At 37.8% G+C, this 23,422-nt stretch overlaps 2 protein-coding genes across 6 annotated transcripts in view; one reads left to right on the top strand and one right to left on the bottom strand.

Annotated features, from left to right (window-relative positions):
- Nucleotides 1-10,202, bottom strand: part of LOC143664277 (neuropeptide Y receptor type 6-like) — a 35,721-nt gene extending 25,519 nt beyond the window's left edge. Inside the window, 1 exon segment of the mRNA XM_077137959.1 lies at nt 9,872-10,202. Within this exon segment, the coding sequence (XP_076994074.1) occupies nt 9,872-10,202 (331 nt within the window).
- KLHL3 (kelch like family member 3) overlaps nt 1-23,422 on the top strand; it is a 382,736-nt gene that overhangs the window by 138,075 nt on the left and 221,239 nt on the right. Inside the window, exon 1 of one of the 5 annotated variants that reach the window (XM_077138541.1) lies at nt 10,117-10,210. The exons of the other annotated variants lie outside the window; for them this stretch is intronic. The gene's annotated coding sequence lies outside the window, so the exon portion shown is untranslated. Of the gene's footprint in view, nt 1-10,116; nt 10,211-23,422 lie in introns of those variants that run through there. 5 annotated transcript variants of the gene reach the window in all.

The raw sequence follows: 23,422 nt of genomic DNA, 5'->3' as shown, positions 1-23,422 counted from the left end.
AAGTTCTCTAGGGGTGACTCTTGAGCATCATTTTAAGTAGGCTTAGCCTATCCTTTGCAGGAATAAGTTTCACAGGGGTGAACCTCAAGATCGAGGGCTCAGCCTATTGATTTGGTTGTTCCCACTGCTTGTGAGAATATCAGAAATTCTCCAAATGGGGAGAAGTTGAATATTTCCTCCTTTCTCCCCAGCCCCCCAAGGGGACTTTGCAAATACTTCTTTATTCACTGCCCATATTACTCTGGGATTTACCAGGGAATCACACTAACCTGGACAAACCAACAAAATCTCATGCTCTACTCAAGATTCCATGTACTATGGTGTTCAACTAAACTGACCATACAAGTTAAATTAGGAAATGTACTCCCCAAAATATAGATTTTGCAACAAATAAACATCTCTCCCTTTGGCCTCACACAGAAGTTGAAGTTTTAAAATACAGATGATATTGTTTACCCTGTATTCTGATTTACCTTAATCTTACAGATCAGCTTCCTTCATATCTCTAGTTGAAGTCTGATCCCTTTTTCAATTTTTAAAACAGTTCCTGTATGGGGTACTGCTGAATTTAATAGTTTCAAAACTCTAACTCTGAGTCTCAGGTTCACACAAATACCAGAAGTTCCAGGGAATGACCAGCTTATACGCAAGTAGCTCAGGATCTCAGAATTTAGAAATAACAACTCCAGAAGAGACGAATAGACGTGCTGCTGTAAGAGTTTACCATCTAGAACCTTTATAATAGGCTTCAATCTGATCACCCATGCTCTTGACTTCAATTCTCTGGGTTTCTATAATTTGTCCATATGAGTGAGGCATGATAGTATTTGTCTTTTTGTTTTTAACATTTCATTCAACATACTGTCCTCAAGGTTTATTCACCTAGTTGCATGCCTTACAACTTCATTCCTTCTTGTAGATGCTCAGTAGTCTGATGTATGTATACACCACAGTTACCCCTTCCATTCCTCAGTTGATGTACCCTTAGGTCATCTCCATCCATTGCAAATCACAAACAGTATGGCCATAAACACCATATGCAAATATTCATTTGTGTCCTCACTCTCAGTTCTTCCATGTGTATACCTAGCAATGGGATTGCACGATCATATAGCAATTTCACCTTTAGCCTCCTGTGGAACCACTACACTGCCCTCCAGAGGAGCTGTACCACGTTGCTTCCCAACTAACAGTGAATAGGTTACATTTCTTTTTCCACATTTTCTCTAGCACTTGTATCTCTCTGTTCATATGTAAACAGTTTTATTTGCTCATCATACAATCCAACCTAAGTAAAAAATCAGTGGTTCCTAGTATACATAGCCATGTCTTCACCATCACCATCTATATGAGGACATTTCCTTTCCTTGTACAAAGAATCCCTGGGGGCCCTTTTCTTTGCAGCCCACAGACCGACTCAGTGGCTTGTATTCTGCCTGTGTCTCTGAGAACTTGTGTCCCTGTGCCTATATGGTATCTAAGTTAGTGTTTAATATTTAAAATTTAAGAACTCTGCTATCTGAATTTGTAGATTTTTTCCTTGTTGCCTTAATTTTAAGCTGATTTGTGAAACTTACTGCGTAAACACAGGTTTTACAATGATTATATGAATACTGTATTTAAATATGCCTATGATTAAGCTAACTAAGATATCCATTTTTGGTCGTTCTGAGAGAACTGTTTGTTTTCTTAAATAAAACAAGAATTAAAAAGAAAAAAAAAGCATGACCCAACTGTATTCTATTCACAACAGACTCACCTTAAATTCAAAGGCACAAATAGGATGAAAGTAAGAAGATAGATAAAAATATTTCCTGCAAACAATAATCAGAAGAGAGTAGGAGAGAGGTGATGGCAACAACATGGCAACAAAAGACATCCCATGCAAAAATCTCCCCTCAGAGTAAGCTAACAAAATGTTTCATAAACCAATTTAAAATTAAGACAAGGAAGAAAAAAAATCTATTGATACAGATATCAGAGTTTCTTAAATTCTAAATATTAAATACTATGTTAAATACCATTTGATTAACTATCAAAACTGTGTGCATTATCAAAATAGCAAGTAAAAAGTTATTACAAATATCAATTTTGCTATTGTCTTGAGCTGTGTTACTAAATGGTCTCAAATTTTCAATATCAGGAATTTATTTTATCTAATATTACTATAACTGCCTATTTTTTTTTAAAAAAACCTGTTTTTTGGTTGTAAAATATAACATATATATATACAAAGAAAAGGAAAAAAAAGCAATAATTTTCAAAGCACAGTTGAACTGCAGAATGGTTCCCAGAGTTTGTCATGTGTTACCATGCTCTCATCTCAGAGTTTTCCTTCTAGCTGCTCCAAAACACTGGTGGTTTATCAAGGTCATAATAATGGAATCATACAGTATCTGTCCTTTTGTATCTGACTTATTTCACTTAGCATTATGTCCTCAAAGTTCATCTACATTGTCATATGTTTCAGGACATCATTTTGTCTAAATGCTGCATAATATTCCATTGTATGTTTACACCAAAATTTATTTGTCCATTCATCTTTTGATGAGTGCCTGGATTGTTTCCATTTCTTGGCAGTTGTGAATAGTGCCACTATGACATCGGTGTGCAAATATCTGTTCTTGTCACTGCCCTCAACTCTTCTGGGTATATACTGAGTATTGGTATTGCTAGGTCATAGAGCAACTCAATATTTCATTTTTTGAGGATTGCCAAACTGACTTTCACAGTGGCTGAACCATTTTACATTCCCAGTGAATAAGTGTTCTAATTTCTCTGCATCCTGTCCAACATTTATAGTTTCCCATTTGTTTAATAGCAGCCATTCTTGTAAGTGTGAGGTGATATCTCATTGTCGTCTTAATTTGCATTTCCCTGATAGCTAATGAAGATGAGCAGTTCTTCATGTGCTTTTTAGCCATCTGTATTTGCTTTTCAGAAAAGTGCCTAGTTATTTCCACTGCCCATTTTATAATTGGGTTATTTGTTCTTTTGTTGTTGAGCTGTATAATTTCTTTATATACACAGGATAGCAAACCTTTATCTGATATGTGGTTTCCAAATATTTTCTTCCATTGTGTTGGCTGCCTCTTAACTTTTTAAACAAAGTCCTTTGAGGCACAGAAGCTCTAGATCTTAAGGAGTTCCCCCATTTGTCTATTTTTTCTTTCACAGCTTGTGCTTCAGGTATAAAGTTTAAGAAGCTACCTCCTATTACTAGGTCTTGAAGATGTTTCCCCTACATTTTTTTCTAGAAGTTTTATGGTACTGGCTCTTACATGTAGGTCTTTGATCCATGTTTGCCAGTTTCTGGCCTGCAGAAACTGTGACGATGCAAAGAATTACTCAAGAACCAAAGAATGTGCTGGGGACAGGATGGTGATAGAAAGAAACATCAAGCAGAGAGCAAAGCAGGATGTTCTAGCTGTTTTCAGCAAGAACTGATAAGGATGGTTTTCCATTATGCATTGCAAGGCATTAAGCATTTATTATAGATGATTTAACCATTGAGCCCCCACACTTTTTTTTAGGGGGGTGCGTTGTCTGGGGGGTGCGTTGTCTGAACCCAGGTCTCCCGCAATGAAGGCAAACATTCTACCACTGAACCACCCATGTACCCTCTCCCACACATTTTGAATTAATTTTTGTATAGGTTGTAAAGTAGGGATCCTCTTTCATTCTTTTAGCTATTGAAATCCGGCTCTTCCATGCCCATTTATTGAAATGACTATTCTGTCCCAATTCATTGGATTTGGGGACCGTTCTAGTTTGCTAGCTGCTGGAATGCAACACACCAGAGACAGATTGGCTTTCAATAAAAGGGGATTTATTTAGTTAACATATAGTTCTTCAGAGGAAAGGCAGCTAACTTTCATCTGATTTTCTTTCTTATGTGGGAAGGCTCAGGGTGATCTCTGCTGGCCTTCTCTCCAGGCCTTTGGGTTCCAACAAATTTCCCTGGGGTGTTTTCTTCCTGCGTCTCCAAAGGCCTGGGCTGAGCTGCAAGTCTGAGATGAGGTATGCTGAGCTGCTTGGGCTGTGCCACGTTGACCTCTCTCATTTAAGTACCAGCCAATTAAATCAAACCTCATTCATTGCAGCAGGCATGCCTCTACCTAATCCAGCTTAACAACCACTCTTGATTAAATCACATCTCCAGGGAGATGATCTAGTTACAGTTTCAAACATACAATACTGAGTAGGGATAAGAAGTGGCTGCCTTTACAAAATGGGATTACAATTAAAACATGGCTTTTCTAGGGTCCATACATCATTTCAAACTAGCACAGGGAACTTATCAAAGATCATATGCCCATAAATTTGGTGGTCAGTCTCTGCACTCTTGATCTGTTCCACTGGTCAGTCTTTGTGTCAGTATCGTGATGTTTTGACTACTGTGGCTTTATAGTAAACTTTAAAGTCAGGAAATGATAGACCTCCCAGCTCACTCTTCTTTTTTAGGATATCTTTAACTATTTGAGGTTGCTTTCCCTTCCATATAAATTTGATAACCAATTTTTCCAAGTCTTCAAAGTAGGTTGTTGGGATTTTTATTGGTATTGATTGCATTGAACCTGTAGATCAGTTTGGGTAGAATTGACATCTTGACTATATTCAATCTCCCACCCATGATCATGGGATATCATTCTATTTTTTTATTTCTTTTAGCAACTTTTTTTTTGGTAATTTTCTGTGTAAGTCTTTGACTTCCCTGATTAGGCTTATTTCTAGATACCTAATTCTTCTTGTACTATTCTGAATGGAATTTTTCCTTAGTTGTCACCTCAGATAGGTCATTGCTTATGTATAGAAGCATTACTGATTTTTGTACATTAATCTTATATCCTTTCCACTTTGCTGAATTTGTTTATTAGCTCATATAGTTTTGTTATAGATTTCTCAGGGTTTTTTTAGGTATAGGATCATGTCATCTGCAAATAATGAAAGTTTTACTTTTTCCTTTCCTATTTGGATGCCTTTTATTCCTTCCTCCTGTCTAATTGCTCCAGCTAGTACTTCTGATACAATGTTGAGTAATACTGGTGACAGTGGGCATCCTCGTCTTGTCTCTAATTTTAAGGGGAATACTTTCAATTTCTCACTATTAAGTATAATGCTGGCTATAGGGTTTTCAAATACTCTTTATGATATTGAGAAAGTTTCCTTCAATACCTACCTTTTGATGTGTTTTTATCAGGAAAGGATGCTGGATTTTGTCGAATGCTTTTTCAGCATCAATCAATATGATCATGTGATTTTCCCTTTCAATTTGTTAATGTGCTGTATTATGTTGATTGATTTTCTTACGTTGAACCACCCTTGCATTCCTGGTTTGAATCCCACTTGATCATAAGGTATAATTCTTTTAGTGTGCATTGGATATAATTTGCTAGTATTTTGTTAAGAATTTTTGCATCTATGTTTGTAAGGGAGATTGGTCTGTAGTTTTCTTTTCTTGTATCATCTTTATTTGATTTTGTTATTAGTGTGATGTTGGCTTCATAAAATGAATTAAGTAGCATTCCTTTTTCTTCAGTTTTTTTGGAGGCATTTGAGCTGGATTGGCATTAGTTATTTTTGAAATGTTTGATAGAATTCTCCTGTGAAACCATCTGGTTCTGGGCTTTTTGTGTGTGGGAAGATTTTTGATGACTGATTGGATTTCTTTACTTGTAATTGGTTTGTTGAGATCTTCTATTTCTTTCGAGTCAGTATAGGTAATTTGTGTGTTTCTAGGAATTTATCCTTTTCATCTAGATTGTCTAGTTTGTAGGCATATAGTTGTTCATAATATTCTCTTATGATTTTTTTTCATTTCTTCATGATCTATGTAACAACTCCCCTCTCTTTTCTGATTTTATTTGTGTCCTCTTTCTTTTCTTCTTTGTTAATCTAGTTAGGACCATCAATTTTATTAATTTTCTCAAAGAAGCAACTTTTAGTTTTGTTGATTCTTTCTATTATTTTATTGTTCTCCAGTTTGTTTATTTCTGCTTTAGTTTTTATTATTTCTCTTTTCTTATTTGCTTTGGGGTTAGTTTGCTGTTCTTTTCTCTAATTCTCCAGGTGAGTATTTAAATCCTCAAGTTCTGCTCATTCTTGTTTTTTTAGTATAGGCATTTAGGGCAATAAATTACTCTCTCAGCACTGCCTTTGCCACATCCCATTGGTTTTGATATGCTGTATTCTTATTATCATTTGTCTCCGGATATTTATCAATTTCTCTAGTAATTCCTTCCTTGAACCACTGATTATTTAAGTGTGTTGTTTAATCTCCATATATTTGTAAAACTCTGGTTCTTTGGTGATTATTAATTTCCAACTTTATTCAGTTGTGATCAGAGAAAGTGCTTTGGATGATTTCAATCATGTTACATGTATAGAAACTCAGTTTGTGTCACAGTATATGATCTATCCTGGAGAAGTTCCATGTGTACTGGAGAAGAATGTGTTTTGGGATGTAATGATCTATATATGTCTATTAGATCTGATTAATTAATCTTATTGTTTAGGTTCTCTGTTTCCTTGTTTATCCTCTGTGTGGTTGTTCTATCTATAGTGAAGAGCGGTGTATTGAAGTCTCTCACTATTACTGTTGATATATCTGTAGCTCCCTTTAGTTTTTCCAATATGTGCCTCATGTACTTTGGAGCTCCTTGATTGGGAGCATACACATTTATGATTGGTATTTCTTCCTGGTGAATTGTCCCTTTTATTACTATGTAGTGTCCTTCTTTGTCTTTTACAATGTCTTTACATTTAAAGTCTATTTAGTCTGATATTAGTATAGCTACTACTGCTTTCTTTTAGCTACAGCTTACATAGATGATCTTTTTCTATCCTTTTACTTTCAATCTGTGTCCTTGAGTCCATGATGTGCCTGTTGTAAATAGCATATAGATGGATTGTTTTCTGATCCATTCTGTCAGTCTGTATCTTTTAAATGATGAGTGTGCCAATTTGAAAGGGTGTATGTACCCTAGGAAAGCCAAGTTCTAATCCTAATCAATCTTGTGGGAGCAACCGTTTCTCTTAATACCTATTCAATAATGTACGTTGGAAACTTGATTAGGTTATCTCCACAGAGATGTGACTCACCCAATGGTGGGTATGAATTTTTGAGTAGAGGGAGATGTGACTCCATCCATTCCAGGTGGATTGTGGGTTACTTTACTGGAATCCCTTAAAAGAGGAAGAATTTTGGAGAAAGCTTGAGAATGAAGAGAGCAACAGAAGAGAACAATGAGATAGTCATGAGAATTACTGAAGCCCATGTAGCCAGAGACCTTTGGGGATGAAGAAGAAAAATGCCCCTGGGAAGGCTTCATGAAACAAGAAGCCTGGAGAGAACGCTAGCAGACACTGCCATGTTAGCCACATGCCTTTCCACTTGAGAGAGAGACCCTGAACTTCATCAACCTTCTGGAACCAAGGTATCTTTTCCTGGATGACTTAGATTGGAATTTCTTTAACCTTGCTGTAATTGGGACATTTTTGTGGGCTTAGAAATGTAAACTAGCAACTTATTAAACTCCCCTTATTAAAAAGCCATTCTGTTACTGGTGTATTGCATTCCGGCAGCTCGCAAACTACAACAGTGAGTTTAGTCCATTAGCATTCAAAGTAATTAGGTAAAAGCAGTTCTTGATTTTACCACTTTGTTGTTTAGTTTTTATTTGTCAGATCTGTACATTATTTTTCTTCTCTCTCTCTTTTCCTTTAAATTACCTTTACTCATATTCTTCAATTCTGTGTCTCTTCCAGACCTCCTTCTCCTGTCTTTTTTTTTTTTTTTTTTTTATCAGCTCACAGGGCTCCCTTTAGTATTTCTTGTAGGGCTGGTCTCTTGATGACTAGTTCTCTCAATCTTTCTTTGTCTTTGAAGATTTTAATCTCTCCCTCAATTTTGAAGGGTAACTTGGGTGGATAAAGAATTCTTGGTTGAAAGCCCTTCTCATTCAGGATCTTAAAAATATCATACCATTGCCTTCTTGCTTCCATGATGCCTGTTGAGTAGTCTGAAGTCAATCTTATGTGTTTTCCCTTGAATGTAGTAGATTGCTTTTCTCATGCTGCTTTCAGGACTTTCTGTTTCTCTTCAACACCTGACAGTCTGATTAGTATGTGTTTTGGAGTGGGCCTGTTTAGATTTGTTCTAATTGGAGTTTGCTGGGTCTCTTTGATTAGCATATTCATATTGTCACGGTCAGGTTCATGTGTCAGCTTGGCCAAGTGGTAGTACCCGTTTGTCTGGTTGAGCAAGTGCTGGCCTGTCTGTAGCGATGAGGACATTTCACAGAACTAAATCATGATCACGTCACCTGTATCCACAGCTGATTCCATTTGTAATCAGCGAAGGGGCATGTCTTCTGCAATGAGTGATGCTTAATCTAATCACTGGAAGCCTTTTAAGGAGGATTCAGAAGAGACAGGCTCTCTTCCTGCTTTGGCCGGTGAGCCTCTCCTGTGGAGTTCGTCCAGACCCTCCATCAGAGTCGTCAGCTTCACAGCCTGCCCTGTGGATTTTGGACTCTACATTCCCATGGCCACGTGAGACACTTTTATAAATGTTATATTTACGAGTGTTTCCTGTTGATTCTGTTTCTCTAGAGAACCCTAACTAATACACATATCTTTTGTAAAGGTTGGGAAGTTTTCTCTGAATATAACTTCAACTAACTTTCCCAACCCTTTATTCTTTTCTTCTCCTTCTGGGACACCAATAATTCTTATATTTGTACACCTCTTGTCTACCATTTCCCTAAGATCCCGTTGTACTTTTTCTTGTTTTATTGCACTCTAGTTTTATTGTTCTATCTTTTTATTTGGTCTACTGTATCTTTCATATCTGTGAGATCTGCCATTTTTCTATTTAACCTCCCAAATTCTTGTTTATGCTCTTCTAGTGTTTCCTGATATCCTTTATTTCTTTATAAATATCCTTGAGCAGTTGTTCCATGTTCTGTGCCACCTCTGGAATTTTTTTGTGTGTATATCTTTTTTTTTTTTTTTAAGGTGCATGGTCTGGGAATTGAACCTGTCACCTCTGGAATTTTGATTTGGTTGTTTGGCTGGGCCATTTCTGCTTGGATCTTCTTGTGCTTTGTGATTTTCTGTTATGTTAGGGCATTTGATGATCTTGATATGGTTATTGTGCAAGTTGGCTTCCTTCACTCTTCTAAAGTTTTATATTTACTTGGTTTTTGCTGAATGTTTCCTTTTGCAGTTTGTCAGTTATTCCCTACCAAATCAAGGTCCAGATATCATGTAGGGGATATAATTCAACTTAAGGGTCTATTATAAGCTAGCCTGGGGTGCACAGGTACTCCAGTGGCAGAATGGCTGCCCACTATGCAGTAGACCCAGGCTTGACACCCAGCCTATGCACAGAAGCAAAAAGAATGAGAAAAGAAAAAAGAAGAAAAAGAGATAATCATAATAAAGTAAAATAATATAATAAAAATACGAAACAAAAAAACAGGAACCACAACAAAATACATCTCAATGGTAGCAGGCACCAGAATCAAAAGGAGACACCCCAGGGTATATTGGGAGTGAAGTCAGGCTGGTGCCCACCAGAGGGAAAGAACATTTAAGAGAAAGATAATAATAGTAATGATAAAAATAAATGAAATGGAATAATAAAAAAATAGTATGTGAAATAAAAATAGAAAATAAATAAAAAATATAATATAAAATATCTATAAAAACTTTTAAAATAATAAAAAGGACAATTATATTACTAATAAAATTGTATAGAAAGATTATGTTTTAAAAGGGGGGAAAATAAAAAAATATTGAGAAGAAAAAAATAAAATAAAATAAATAAATAAAAATAAAGACCGAGGCAGATAGGGAGTTAGCTTGCCTGCATTTACCCCTTCTTCCCAGCAGGTGGCGCCTGTTGGGGCTCTGCCTCCCTCAAGCTCTCCCCTCCCTGTCTGGTGTAGCCGCGTGCACTTTCCATTGTGGCCAGCAGATGGCGCGCTCGAGTCTCCTACTTCAGCCCTGCCCCTCCTATCCCGAGCTACTGAGATTAGCGTGCTTGGTGGGGGGTGCTCTGCCGGGGGTAGCCAGCCAGCAGGTCTCTGCCGGGGGGCTGGGGAGCCAACCAGCGTGTGGGGGAACAGCTGATCAGCTGATCTGCAGCGCTGGTGGGCCTGCCAGACATCGTGACTGCGGACAGGCTTTTTCTGCATCCTACCAGGTGATCACTACCCCCAACCGGAGGCCCACCCTGAGATGGACGATTTCCCACCTCCCGGCTCCCTGCAGGTGCTGCCCACCGCAACCACGTGGGGAGTTTTTCCTAGCTGGCTGCTGTGCAGGCTGGAGCCAAGGAGGGTCAATTCCCTCCTATTGCACCTCCCCAGTGCACTGCAACCCGCCGGGTGGGGATCCTGGTCACCTGACCCACTTGCTTTCCCCCAATCCTCCTCCCCAAAAGTGCCAAAAGACCTTGCTAGACTACTCACACCCTGGGACCTGCAGTCTTGGGCATTTTCTCCCGGTCTCTTATCTTGTTTCATGGAGCAGGAGTGAACTCACTGCACTCCTCTCTTCCATCTTCCCCTGGGTCGTGCTTTTTTATCCATTCTTTTAATCTCTGATTTTGACTGGAAAGTTTAATCCATTTATGCTTAAGGTGACCACTGATGATGCAGGAGTCATTTTTTCCATTTTGCTTTTTTATTTTTGTAACTCTTCTGCATTTGTCTTCCAATTTTCTCATTACTGCTTATTTTTGTATTTAGTTGCCTTTTGTAGTGAACCCTTTAGAATCCCTTTTCATTTCCTTCTTTGTATATTTTCCAGTATTGTGTGTGTGTGTATGGTAGTTAGATTCAGTTGTCAACTTGGCCAGGTGAAGACACCTAGTTCTGTTGCTGTGGACATGAGCCAATGGTAGTGAACCTCATCTGTTGCTGATTACATCTGCAGTCAGCTAGAAGGCATGCCTGCTGCAATGAATGGCATTTCACTTAATTGGCTGGGGCTTAAATGAGAGAGCACAATGTAGCACAGCCAGGCAGCTCGGCATACCTCATCTCAGTGCTTGCAGCTCAGCCCAGGCCTTTGGAGATGCAGAAAGGAATCACCCCGGGGAAAGTTATTGGAACCCAGAGGCCTGGGGAGAAGGCCAGCACGAGATATCCTGTGCCTTCCCAGGTAAGAAAGAACCTCAGATGAAAGTTAGTTGCCTTTCCTCTGAAGAACTAACAAAATAAATCCCCTTTTATTAAAAGCCAATCCATCTCTGGTGTGTTGCATTCTGGCAGCTAGCAAACTAGAACAGTGTGTGTGGTTACCATAGGGCTTAAATTTAACATCCTAAATCTGTAACAATCTCAATTGATTTGATGCCAATTTAACTTCAAAGGCATGCACAAGCTATGTTCTTTTACCCCTCTGTTCCCCCACCTTTGTGCAGTTCTTTTTACAAATTACATATTTACACATTTGTGTCCAACCCCACTGATTTATCATTACTTTTAATTCATGTGCATTTTAGATCCAGTAGGAATATACAGGGGAGTTACAAATAAAAGATACAATAGTGCTGGCATTTGCACTTATCCATGTCATTAATTTTACTGTAGATCTTTATTTCTTCATGTTGCTTCAATCTATTTGACTGATTTCTTTTCCTTTCAACCTAAAGAACTCTCTTCAGCATTTTTTGCAGAGCCAGTCTAGAAGTGGCGAACTTTTTCAGCTTTTACGTATCTGAGAATGACTTAATCTCTCCCTCCTTTTTTTTTTACTATTATTATTACTTTTTTTTTTTTATTTCTTTTCTCTATATTAACATTCTATATCTTTTTCTGTTGTGTTGCTAGTTCTCCCTCCTTTTTAAAAGACAGATTTGCCATAAATAGAATTTTTGGTTGGCAAGTTTTTGCTTTCAACACTTTAAGATGTCATCCCACTGCTTTTTTGCCTCTGCAGTTTGTGATGAGGAATCAGCATTTAATATTTTGGGGGGCCACTTGTATTAAGGTGGCCTTGTCATTTAAAGTGACTCGCCTTTCTCTTGTGGTTTCAGAATTCTCTGTCTTTGGCTCAACAGTTTGATTATAATAGGTCTCAGTGTGAATTTTTTTTATTTTACCTTGTCTGGAGTTTGTTGAGCTACTTGGATGTGCATATGCATGTCTTTCATTAAATTTGGGAAGATTTCTGTCATTATTTCTATGAATATCCTTTTAACTATATTATCTTCATGTTCACTGATTGTTTCTTCAGCAGGATCCGGTCTGGTGTTAAACTCCTTTAGGGAATTTTAAAAATTATTTTACTGTGGTCTTCAATTCTATTTGGTTCCTTTTCATGATTCCTGTCTCTTCATTGATATTCTCTTTATGTTCATATATCATTTTCCTGATTTTCTTTAGTTCTTTGTGTTTGCCTTTAACTCTTTGAAAATGCTTAGGGCCATGTTTTAAAGTCTTTGTTTAGTATGCCCAAAGTCTGTTTTCTAAAGCATTATCCTGCTTGTTAGTATGGGCTGTGATTTTCTGTTTCTTTTGATGTTCTGTAATCTTTTTTTTTTTCAGCCTAAACATTTGATATTTTAACATATTATCTCTGAAATTTAGACACTGAGGTGGCTTGTTTCTTAAACTTGTATCTAGCTAGTGTTATGATAGAGATTTCCTTGAATGCCAGGAGCTAACAAAACAAAAGATAAAAAAACACCTTCTTCAGTCTTTGCAGTTAAGCCTGTGCAAATATTGTCCTTCATAGTTTGGCCATTGCAGCAATGTTTAGACAATTGCCTGAGGTGAATGTACAGAGTCCTCCCTTGCCTTTTCTGAGCATTTGTCTTGCCTGGGCATGCACACATCACCCTATTCACCTAGATTCAAATGTCCCCGTTCCACTAGAAAACGGGGTTTCCTCATGGTCCTGGGCATTACCCTTATGACCCACGCAGGTGTGACTTCACTGTTTTACAGCATTCTTTTGGAGAGCTTGTTGAGCCGCCTCTACACACAGGACAAGTTCTGGGATGATGACCTGTGATAAGTGTCCTGATTTTCTTCTTCAGGCTCCCACTCTACAGATTGACTCAGAGTTACATGCACCCTATATGTGCACAAGGGTTTCTCTCCTTCCTCCAGAACAGGGACCACAAACCTGCACTGAGAGTACTGCCCAGCTCCCTGTCAAGCTGGTGAGGGGAAAGGGAGAGAGGCCAGTAAGGGTGCCATGTGATTTTCCTACTATTTTTAAGTTGTCTTTTTCTTGATTCAGCACTTGTCCTCTTACCACAACCCTTTGACTATTTTCCAGTGTTTTGAGAAAAATGGTTCTTCTAGTTCATGCTTCTTGCTTCCATCTTCTGTTGGATGATGGAACCCTAGAGCATTTCAATCCAACATGTTGATGAGTTCTTAAGAAGAGAATGTTCATTTTCCAACCTATTGACACTTCAGACCACTCTTTTCCAACTTTGTGGAATTTCATTCCATTTGAGTGTAAGTTCACCCAAATGACCTTTCACTTTGTTGTCATTTTTAGATGCAGTTTGCTATTTTCTATCTCACTGCTAAGTTCAATAAAGATTGAATTTATCAATCTTTAGTGTTTTTTACATCTTACTCAAGAAATTCTTTTCTAATCCTTAGGTCATGAGCATATTCTCCTATAGAATCTTCTGAAATCTTTTTACTTTTGTCTTTCACATTTTGGTTTATAATCTACTTGGAACTGATTTTTTTCATATCATGTAAGGTAGAAGTACAATTTCATTTTGTTCTCATGGATATTTGATTGACCCAGCACTATTTACTTAAAAGACAGCCTTTTCCTCATTATTTCACAGTGCCACCTCTGTCATCTCTGCCACTTATCAATAGTCTATAGATGTATAAACCTATTTCTGGCTCCCTGTTTTGTTCTGTTTATCTTTTTTGTCTACCCTTTTGAGTTACTTGCTCAAATTTATCAATCTTGCTATCATAGAATATGCTCTTCCATTTTGTTTCTCTTCATGGCTGTTCTTATTCCTTTGTGTTTCCATGCCAATTTTAAAATCAACTCATCAAGTTCTACAAGTAAACCTGCTGGTGATTTTTATTGGGTTTGCCTTGAATCTATAATTCATTTTGGGAGAATTGACATGTTTACCAATGTTGAGTCTTCCATTCCTTGAATATGGTGTATATTTTCATTTATTCAAATCTTCTTTAATTTCTCTTAAAGTTTATAAATATCCATGTAAAGCTTGGCATATCTTTTTTTCAAAGATGTATTCTTATATAGGTCATATATTTTATGCTAATGTAGTTTGTATTTAATTTTTTTCATTTTTTGATTGTTACTGATATGTAGGAACACCACTGATTTTGTATTCATCTGTTCTGTTTAAGTGTCTTATATTAATTTTAATAATTTATTCTTAAATCTTCTTGAGTTTTCCATGTTTGCAAATATATCATCTGCAAATGATAATAATTTTGTTTCTGTCTTTTGATCTCTATTTTTTTCACCTTCTTGCCTTACTGCGCTGGCTACACCCTCAAGGACAATGTTGAATAAAAGTGATTTTCATAAGAATCCTTTAAAGGCAATGCTTTAAGAATTTTACCATTAGGTATAATATTTGCTCTAATTTTTTTGTAAATACCTCTTTTCACTTTAAGAAAACTCTCTTCCCGATTGAGTTGTTTTTTACAAAAATCTTGAATAGATATCACCTTTTATCAAATACATTTTTCAATCATTATTAGAATGATCAAGTTTTTTCTCTTCTAATCTGTTATTGTGGTGAATAACATTAATAAATTTTCTACTACTAAACTGACTTTGCATTATTTAGATAAACTGATGTTGATCATGTAGTAGTGTCCTAACATTTATATATATATATATATATATATATATATATATACTGCAGTTTATTCTGTATGCCAGTATTTTGTCTGTCTGTCCTTGTTTGCTAGCTGCCAGAATGCAGCACATCAGAGACGATTGGCTTTTGATAAAAGGGGATTTATTTCATTAGTTCTTCAAAGGAAAGGCAGCTAACTTTCAACTGAGGTTCTTTCTTACATGGAAAGGCACAGGGTGATCTCTGCTAGCCTTCTCTCCAGGCCTCTGGGTTCCAACAACTTTCCCTGGGGTGTTTTCTTCTTGCTTCTCTAAAGACCTGGGCTGAGCTGCGAGTGCTGAGGTGAGGTATGCTGAGCTGCTGGGACTGTGCTACGTTGACCTCTCTCATTTAAGCACCAGCCAATTAAATCAGACATCATTCATTGCAGCAGGCATGCCTCCTAGCTGACTGCAGATGTAATGAGCAGCAGATGAGGTTCACATATCATTGGCTCCTGTCCACAGCAATATAACTAGGCACCTTCAACTGGCCAAGTTGACAACTGAATCTAACTACCACACTGTCACAACACAATTTTGGGACCCTGACTGGAGGTCTGTCAGTTTCCCTTTAAGGCCATGGGCAGAAGCCCATACATTCCCTTTCTTGAGCAGCCCAGCCACCTCTGTCCATTCCATAACCACTCCCTTTAGCAGGTACTCACACTCAGGGGCCACTGTACACTCACTGGACTCGCCCCAGATCCAGGTCCCTGAAAACAAGGGACAGTCCCTATGCCCTAGAGCCTGCAAAAGTATTCAGATTATCCAATCCACAGAGAACCTGAAAGAAAAAAAAAGTAAACGAAAACTAGCTAACCCACCTTATTTGCGATACTTAAGCTGCCTCCTACAGTTCCAGCTTGCTGACTGATACCCCTGTCCCCAGGTACAACCTCCTATGTAGCCCTGTGTAGCAGCCTTCTCTCATTTAGATCTGTAAGTAATAAAGACTTCTGCTTTTCACCCGAGTTTCTTTGTGTTATGTCCTATCATCCAAAGGACATATTATCATACCTAGTGTCTTATAAGTATAAAACAGTTCTTTTAGTGGACGTACCTATAAATTCCCTTTTTCTTACTCTCCTTAGTGGATTTTGGTGTTAGGGTTTGGCTAGGCTCATAAAAATGTGTTAGAGAGTATATTTTCTTTTTCTATTCAAAGTATTCAAAGTGTTTTATTGGACTTATTTCTTTCTTGAATGCTTGTAGAATTTGCTGGTGAAGACATCTGGGCCTGCAGTTTTCTTTGGGGGAAAATAGTTTGGAAAAATAAAATGCTTGCAGTGTGTGTTAGTTACTATTGGCTGCATTTGATAGATCAGGTACAAGAAAGAGATGGGCTCAGAAAAGAATTAGCTGATTTGCAGGCAAAAAGAGAATTTAATTCCTTAATTTGAAAGGAAATTAAGGGAGTCCAGAAATGCAGTATTTGCAGGTTTAGAAAATGTAAGTGATTCTCACTTGCGTCTTGTAAAAGATAAAACTGAGACGATCTTTTAATGGCAAAGTCTGATTAAAAAGTTAAGCCTCCAAAAACAAGGCTTACATCAAGAATGTAATGATACGCTTATTGTTAAAAACCTCTGAATGGATTAAAGTAGCATTTATTAAGTCCTTTTAGTGTGACAAAATGATCAAGGGAGGAGACTAAGGCTAAATCTATCCCATAGAAATCTAAATCTGATAGGTTTAAGTATCTGAATTAACTATAATGAAGGATGATTATATAGAAAAGAGTTGTGGGAGTGGCTGTTGACACATGGAGGTGATAAAAGTTTAAAAAAATAAAAAGTTTTTGAGAAATAATTATATTGAAAGAACTGGGGAGCCGGGGCCAAGATGGTGGCTTAGCGATATGTGGGATTTAGTTCGTTCTGCAGAGCAGCTAGTAAATAGCCAGGAAAAGTACAGAACAACTGCTGGGTCCATGTCAGTGACCAGACACACAGTGTATCCAAGTCTGGACCAGCTGGACTGGCTGTAAGCTACCCCAGAACTGTGAGTTCCCCAAACCATGGCGGCTGGCGCCCCTCCCCCACAGGCTGCTTCACAGAGGGGATGGGAAAGAGATTTTACCAGCAGCAGGGGCTGAGCGCAACCAGCCCCTGGTTGGAGCGCAATTCCAATTGTGGAATTAATTTAAAAATTCTGACTACTAAAAATAGGCCCCCAGCTCAGGTGAACCTCAGGTAAAAGCAGAGGTTGCTGGGTTTTGCCCTGGTGCAGAGGAGGCAGGGCTGAAAGAAAAAGAAAAAAAAAAAAACACCAGGTTTTTTGATTGGATAGCACATAATACTTGAAAGGGTCTGGGCCCTGAAGAAAGGGAGGGGGCACATAGGACCTGAAGATACACAGAGCAACATAGCAACTTAAGCTCTTGATTGGCAAACCTGAGGAATGGAGGTACTCTCTGAAAAGGATTCTTCTTTTTCTTTTTTGTGGCTGTGTTTCTACAGTATGACTACTCTTTAGATACAGCTGCAAGGCTTCTCAGGCTCTAGCTGCCCTGAGCATAGGCAGAATTAAGCTTGTTTGAGTGTGTTTGTCTGGAGCCTATGCCTTCCCCAGGAGAGGGGTGGTGCCCAGCTCAGGTGGATTCCCTCCCTCAAGGAATTCAAACCCCAGGGTCTGGATAAGTGAAGCGTTTAAAGCCAGCCTGCAACCTCTCCTCTGTCTCAGCCACACCCCAGCAGAGAGAGTCTTCTGAAGTTAAAGATACTGCATCAGTTTATGCTGGTGGGACCCATGGCAGAAAAGGGCCATATACTGGGCAGGATAGGAAAAACGCAGAACCCAGAGACTTCATAGGAAAGCCTTTCAACCTGCTGGGTCTCACCCTCAGGGAAATCTGACACAGGTGTCTGACAGGTCAGTTTGGTCTGGGAAATCTGGCTGGGGTCTATAATACCTAAGTAGACCCTCCTAAGGGCAGGGTGTGGGGGAGGGCAGAGGGAAGGCACCATACAGGCAGGGCAAGAAACAAGAAAACAAGAACTGAAAAATTCTGATCTGTTAAATAAAACCTAAGCTAGAGGTCTAGAATAAGGTGAACTGAATGTCAGAGAACAGATAACAAAGTCATTGGGAAAGAAAATCCTAGGTAAAAAAAGTGAAAACAATCTCCAGAATAAACTAATTGAAGTAATCAAATGCCTAGACACCAGCAAAAAATAAAGAATCATACTAGGAAAATTGAAGATATGGCCCAGTAAAAGGAACAAACCAACAATTCAAATGAGATACAGGAGTTGAAACAATTGATTCAGAATGTTCAAACAGACATGGAAAAGTCATCAAAAATCAAATCAATGAATTGAGGGAGGATATAAAGAAGGCAAGGAATGAACAGAAAGAAGAAATTGAAAGTCTGAAAAAACAAATCACAGAACTTATGGGAATGAAAGGCACAGTAGAAGAGATGAAAAAAGAAAGAATGGAAACCTACAATGTTAGATTTCAAGAGGCAGAAGATAGGACTAGTGAACTGGAGGACAGGACATGTGAAATCTGGCAAGCAAAAGAAAATATAGGGAAAAGTATGGACAAATATGAGCAGAGACTCAGGGAATTGAATGACAACATGAAGCACATGAATATATGTATTGTGGGTGTCCCAGAAGGAGAAGAAAAGGGAAAAGGAGGAGAAAAACTAATGGAGGAGATTATCACTGAAAATTTCCCAACTCTTATGAAAGACTTAAAATTACAGATCCAAGAAGTTCAGTGTACCCCAAACAGAATAGATCCAAATAGACGAACTCCAAGACACTTACTAATCAGAATGTCAGATGTCGAAGAGAGAGAATCTTGAAAGCAGCAAGAGAAAAACAATCCATTACATACAAGAGAAGCCCAATAAGACTTTGCATAGGTTTCTCCACAGAAACCATGGAAGCGAGAAGACAGTGGGTGATATAAGTTACTAAAAGAGAAAAACTGCCAACCAAGAATTCTATATCCAGCAAAATTGTATTTTAAAAATGAGGATGAAATTAAAACATTTTCAGACAAAAAATCACTGAGAGACTTTATAATCAAGAGACCAGCTCTGCAAGAAATGCTAAAGGGAGCACTAGAGACCAAAAACGACAGGAGAGAGAGGTGTGGAGAAGAGTGTAGAAATGAAGACTATCTGTAAAGGTAAAAAGAAGAAAAATTAGATATGACATATAAAATCCAAAAGACAAAATGGTAGAAGAAAGTACTGCTAACACTAATAACACTAAATGTTAATGGATTAAACTCCCTGTGCTGATTTGAAAGGATGTATGGACCCTAGAAAAGCCATGTTTTAATCAAAATCCCATTTCATAAAGGCAGAATAATCCTTATTCAATACTGTATGTTTGAATCTGAAATTAGATCATTTCCCTGGAGATGTATTGCAATCAAGAGTGGTTGTTAAGCTGGATTAGGGGAGATGTGTCTCCACCCATTTGAGTGGGTCTTGATAAATTTCTGCAGTCCTATAAAAGAGGAAACATTTTGGAGAATGAAGGAGATTTAGAGAAAGCAGAGCAGAGCAACATAGCCATAAGGAGCAGAGTCCACCAGCCAGTGACTTTTGGAGATGAAGAAGGAAAATGTCTCCCGGGGAGCTTCATGAAACAGGAAGCTAGGAGAAGAACCTGGCAGATGATGCTGTGTTCTCCATGTGCCCTTCCCAGATGAGAGAGGAACTGTGCTTGCCATGTGCCTTCTCACTTGAGAGAGAGGCCCTGAAACTAGCAACTTATTAAATTCCCCCTTTTAAAAGCCGTTCCGTTTCTGGTATATTGCATTCTGGCAGCTAGCCAAACTAGAACACTCCCCAATCAAAAGACATACACTGGCAGAATGGATTAGAAAACAGGACCCATCTATATGCTGTCTACAGGAAATACATCTTAGATCCAAGGATAGACATAGGTTGAAAGTGGAAGGTTGGGAAAAGATATTTCATGCAAATAACAATCAGAAAAGAGCAAGAGTAGCTATACTAATAGCTGACAAATTAGACTTCAAATGTAAAACAGTTAAAAGAGACAAAGAAGGACACTATGTATGAATAAAAGGAACAATTCAACAAGAAGACATATCAATCATAAATATTTATGCACTGATCCAGAATGCTCCGAAATACATGAGACAAACACTAAAAAGAGAAAAAGACACATCTACCATAATAGTTGGATACTTCAATTCCCTGCTCTCATCAATGGACAGAACATCTAGACAGACGCTCAGTAAAGAAACAGAGAATTTCAATAATACAATAAATGAGCTAGACTTAACAGATATTTATAGAATATTACACCCCACAACAGCAGGATACACCTTTTCCTCAAGTGCTCATGGGATCATTCTCAAGGATAGACCTTATGCTGGGTCACAAAGCAGTCTTAATAAATTTAAAAAGATTGAAATCATACAAAACACTTTGTCAGATCATAAAGGAATGAAGTTGGAAATCAATAAATAGACAGAGTGCCAGAAAATTCACAAATATATGGAGGTTCAACAACAACCTTAAACAACCAGTGGGTCAAGGAAGAAATTACAAGAGAAATCAGTAAATATCTCAAGGCAAATGAAAATGAAAACACAACATTTCAAAATTTATGGGATGCAGCAAAGGCAGTGCTAAGAGGGATATGTACTGCCCTAAATGCCCTATATCAAAAAAGAAAAAAAGAGCAAAATCAAGGAATTAACTGTCCACTTGGAGAACTAGAGAAAGAACAGCAAACTAACCCCAAAGCAAGCAAAAGGAATGAAATGATGAAGATTGGAGCAGAAATAAATGAAATCGAGAACATGAAAACAATTGAGATAATCAACAAAACCAGACGTTGGTTCTATGAGAAAATCAATACGATTTATGGACCCTTAGCAAATGTGCTGGTTTGAAATGATGTGTGTACCCTAGAAAAGCCATGTTTTAATCCTAACCCCATTTTTTAAAGGCAGCCACTTCTTCTAATCCCTATTCAACACTGTATACTTGAAACTGTAATTAGATCATCTCCCTGGGGATAAGATTTAATCAAGAGAAGTTAAACTGGATTAGCTGGAGGCTTGTCTCAACTGGGTGGGTCTTGATTAGTTTCTGGAGTCCTATAAAAGAGGAAACATTTTGGAGAATGAGGGAGATTCAGAGAGAGCAGAGCAGAATGACATAGCCACGAGAAGCAGAGTCCACCAGCCAGCAACCTTTGGAGACAAAGAAGGAAAATGCCTCCCGGCATGAAACAGGAAGCCAGGAGAGACAGCTAGCAGATGATGCCATATTTGCCGTGTGCCCTTCCAGTTGAGAGAGAAACCCTGTGTTCGCCATGTGTCTTCCACTTGAGAGAGAAACCCTGAACTTCATTGGCCTTCTTGAACCAAAGTATCTTTCCCTGGATGTCTTTGATTGGACAGTTCTATAGATTTGTTTTATTTGGGACATTTTCTCGGCCTTAGAATTGTAAACTAGCAACTTATTAAATTCCCCTTTTAAAAAGCCATTCTGTTTCTGGTATATTGCATTCTGGCAGCTAGCAAACTAGAACAGCAAGGTTGACAAAAAGAAGAAGAGAGAGGATGCAAATAAATAAAAGCAGAAATGGAAGAGGAGATATAACCACTGACCCTGCAGAAATAAAGGAAGTAATGACAGGATACTATGAACAACTTTATGCTAATAAATACAACAATGTAGATGAAATGGATAACTTGCTAGAAAGGCATGAACAACCAACATTGACTCGAGAAGAAATAGACGACCTCAACAAACAAGTCACAAGTAAAGAAATTGAATCAGTCATTAAGAAGCTCCCCAAAAAGAAAAGTCCAGGACCAGATGGCTTCACATGTGAATTCTACCAAACATTCCAGAAGAAATTAGTACCAATCCTGCTCAGACTCTTCCAAAAAATTGAAGAGTAGGGAAAGCTACCTAACTCATTCTATGAAACCAACATCACCCTCATAACAAATATATATACTTTATGCCCCCCAAATTCTGATTAAATAAATTCATCCTAAAGACAGGTTTGCACATGGTGAAATGATGTATGTATGAGGCTTTTCACTGCAGCAGTATTTAGGACACTAAGAGACTGGAAATAACTTAAAAGGTTTTATCCCTTAGAAGTACAGCTAAGTTAAAAAATATGCTTCAACCATGCAATAGATACTACAAGAAAAGAAAACTACAGACCAATCTCTGTAATGAACATAGATGCAAAAATCCTCAACAAAATTCTTGCAAATCGAATCCAGCAGCACATTAAAAGAATTATACACCATGACGAAGTAGGATTCATTCCAGGTTTGCAAGGTTGGTTCAACATAAGGAAATCAATTAATGTAATATACCATATCAACAAATCAAAGCAGAAAAAAATTCCATTTACAATTGCAATCAAAAGAATAAAATATTTAGGAATAAATTTAAAGATACAAAAGACCTATACAAAGAAAACTACAAGAAATTGTTAAAAGAAATCACAGAAAACATATAAATGGAAGTGCATACTGTGTTCATGGGTTGTAAGATTAAATATAGTTAAGATGTCAATTCTACCTGAATTGATTTACAGATTCAATGCAATACCAATTAAAATCCCCAAAACTTACTTTTCAGAAACAGAAAAACCAATCCCAAATAGCTAAAAATATCCTGAGAAAGAAAAATGAAGTCAGAGGGCTCATGCTACCTGACTTTAAGGGTTATTATGAAGCTACAGTGGTCAAAACAGCATGGTACTGGCATAGAGATAGATATACTGACTAATGGAATCGAACAGAGTGTTCAGATATAGATAGACCCTCTTATCTATGGACAATTGATCCTGGCCAGTTCACCTGGGACAGAACAGTCTATTCAATAAATGGTGCCTAGAGAACTGGGTATCCACATGCAAAAGAATGAAAGAGGATCCATATCTCACACCCTATACAAAAATTAACTCAAAATGGATCAAAGACCTAAACATCAGATCTATATAAAACTTTTAGAAGAAAATGTAGGGAAATATCTTATAAATCTTATACTAGGAGGTGGTTTCCTAGACCTTACACCTGAAAGAACCACCAGCCTGGAATAAAAGATTCTGTGATTGTTGGCTCTCAATCTTCTCTGGGTAGGAAGCATACAGAGAAAGCTGTTTAGTTCTTAAGGAAGGCATACTTTTTAATGCCCTTTTCAAGACATGAGGAAGAATAATGGAAAATGCCCTCCCAGAGAGTGGAAAAAAGGATCATGGTGAACAGTAAATTTGGGAGTCACTCCTAAGGAGGGAAATCAGGACATATTCAAGAGTTTGAACCCTTATAATAGGCTTCCAGTGATACTTTAGAATTGGTACAGACCAGTGTGTCTTCCACCCTTCTCCTTTCTAAATGGAAATTTTTATTGCATCCTGACCCTATTCTGATATTATATACTGTACATGGGTTGGGGTAAGGTGGAACAGATAACTTATGTTATTAGTTCATAGGTATCTAAGTTTAAATGAACCACATCTAAACCAGCTGTAGAGATTAAAACATATCACTCAGAAGAGCTCTTGGA

This window comes from Tamandua tetradactyla, chromosome 20 (assembly GCF_023851605.1).
Source record: "Tamandua tetradactyla isolate mTamTet1 chromosome 20, mTamTet1.pri, whole genome shotgun sequence".
In the NCBI taxonomy this organism is placed as follows: domain Eukaryota; kingdom Metazoa; phylum Chordata; class Mammalia; order Pilosa; family Myrmecophagidae; genus Tamandua; species Tamandua tetradactyla.
Note: the sequence above shows the minus strand (reverse complement) of the source record. Positions and strands in the feature narration are given on the sequence as shown.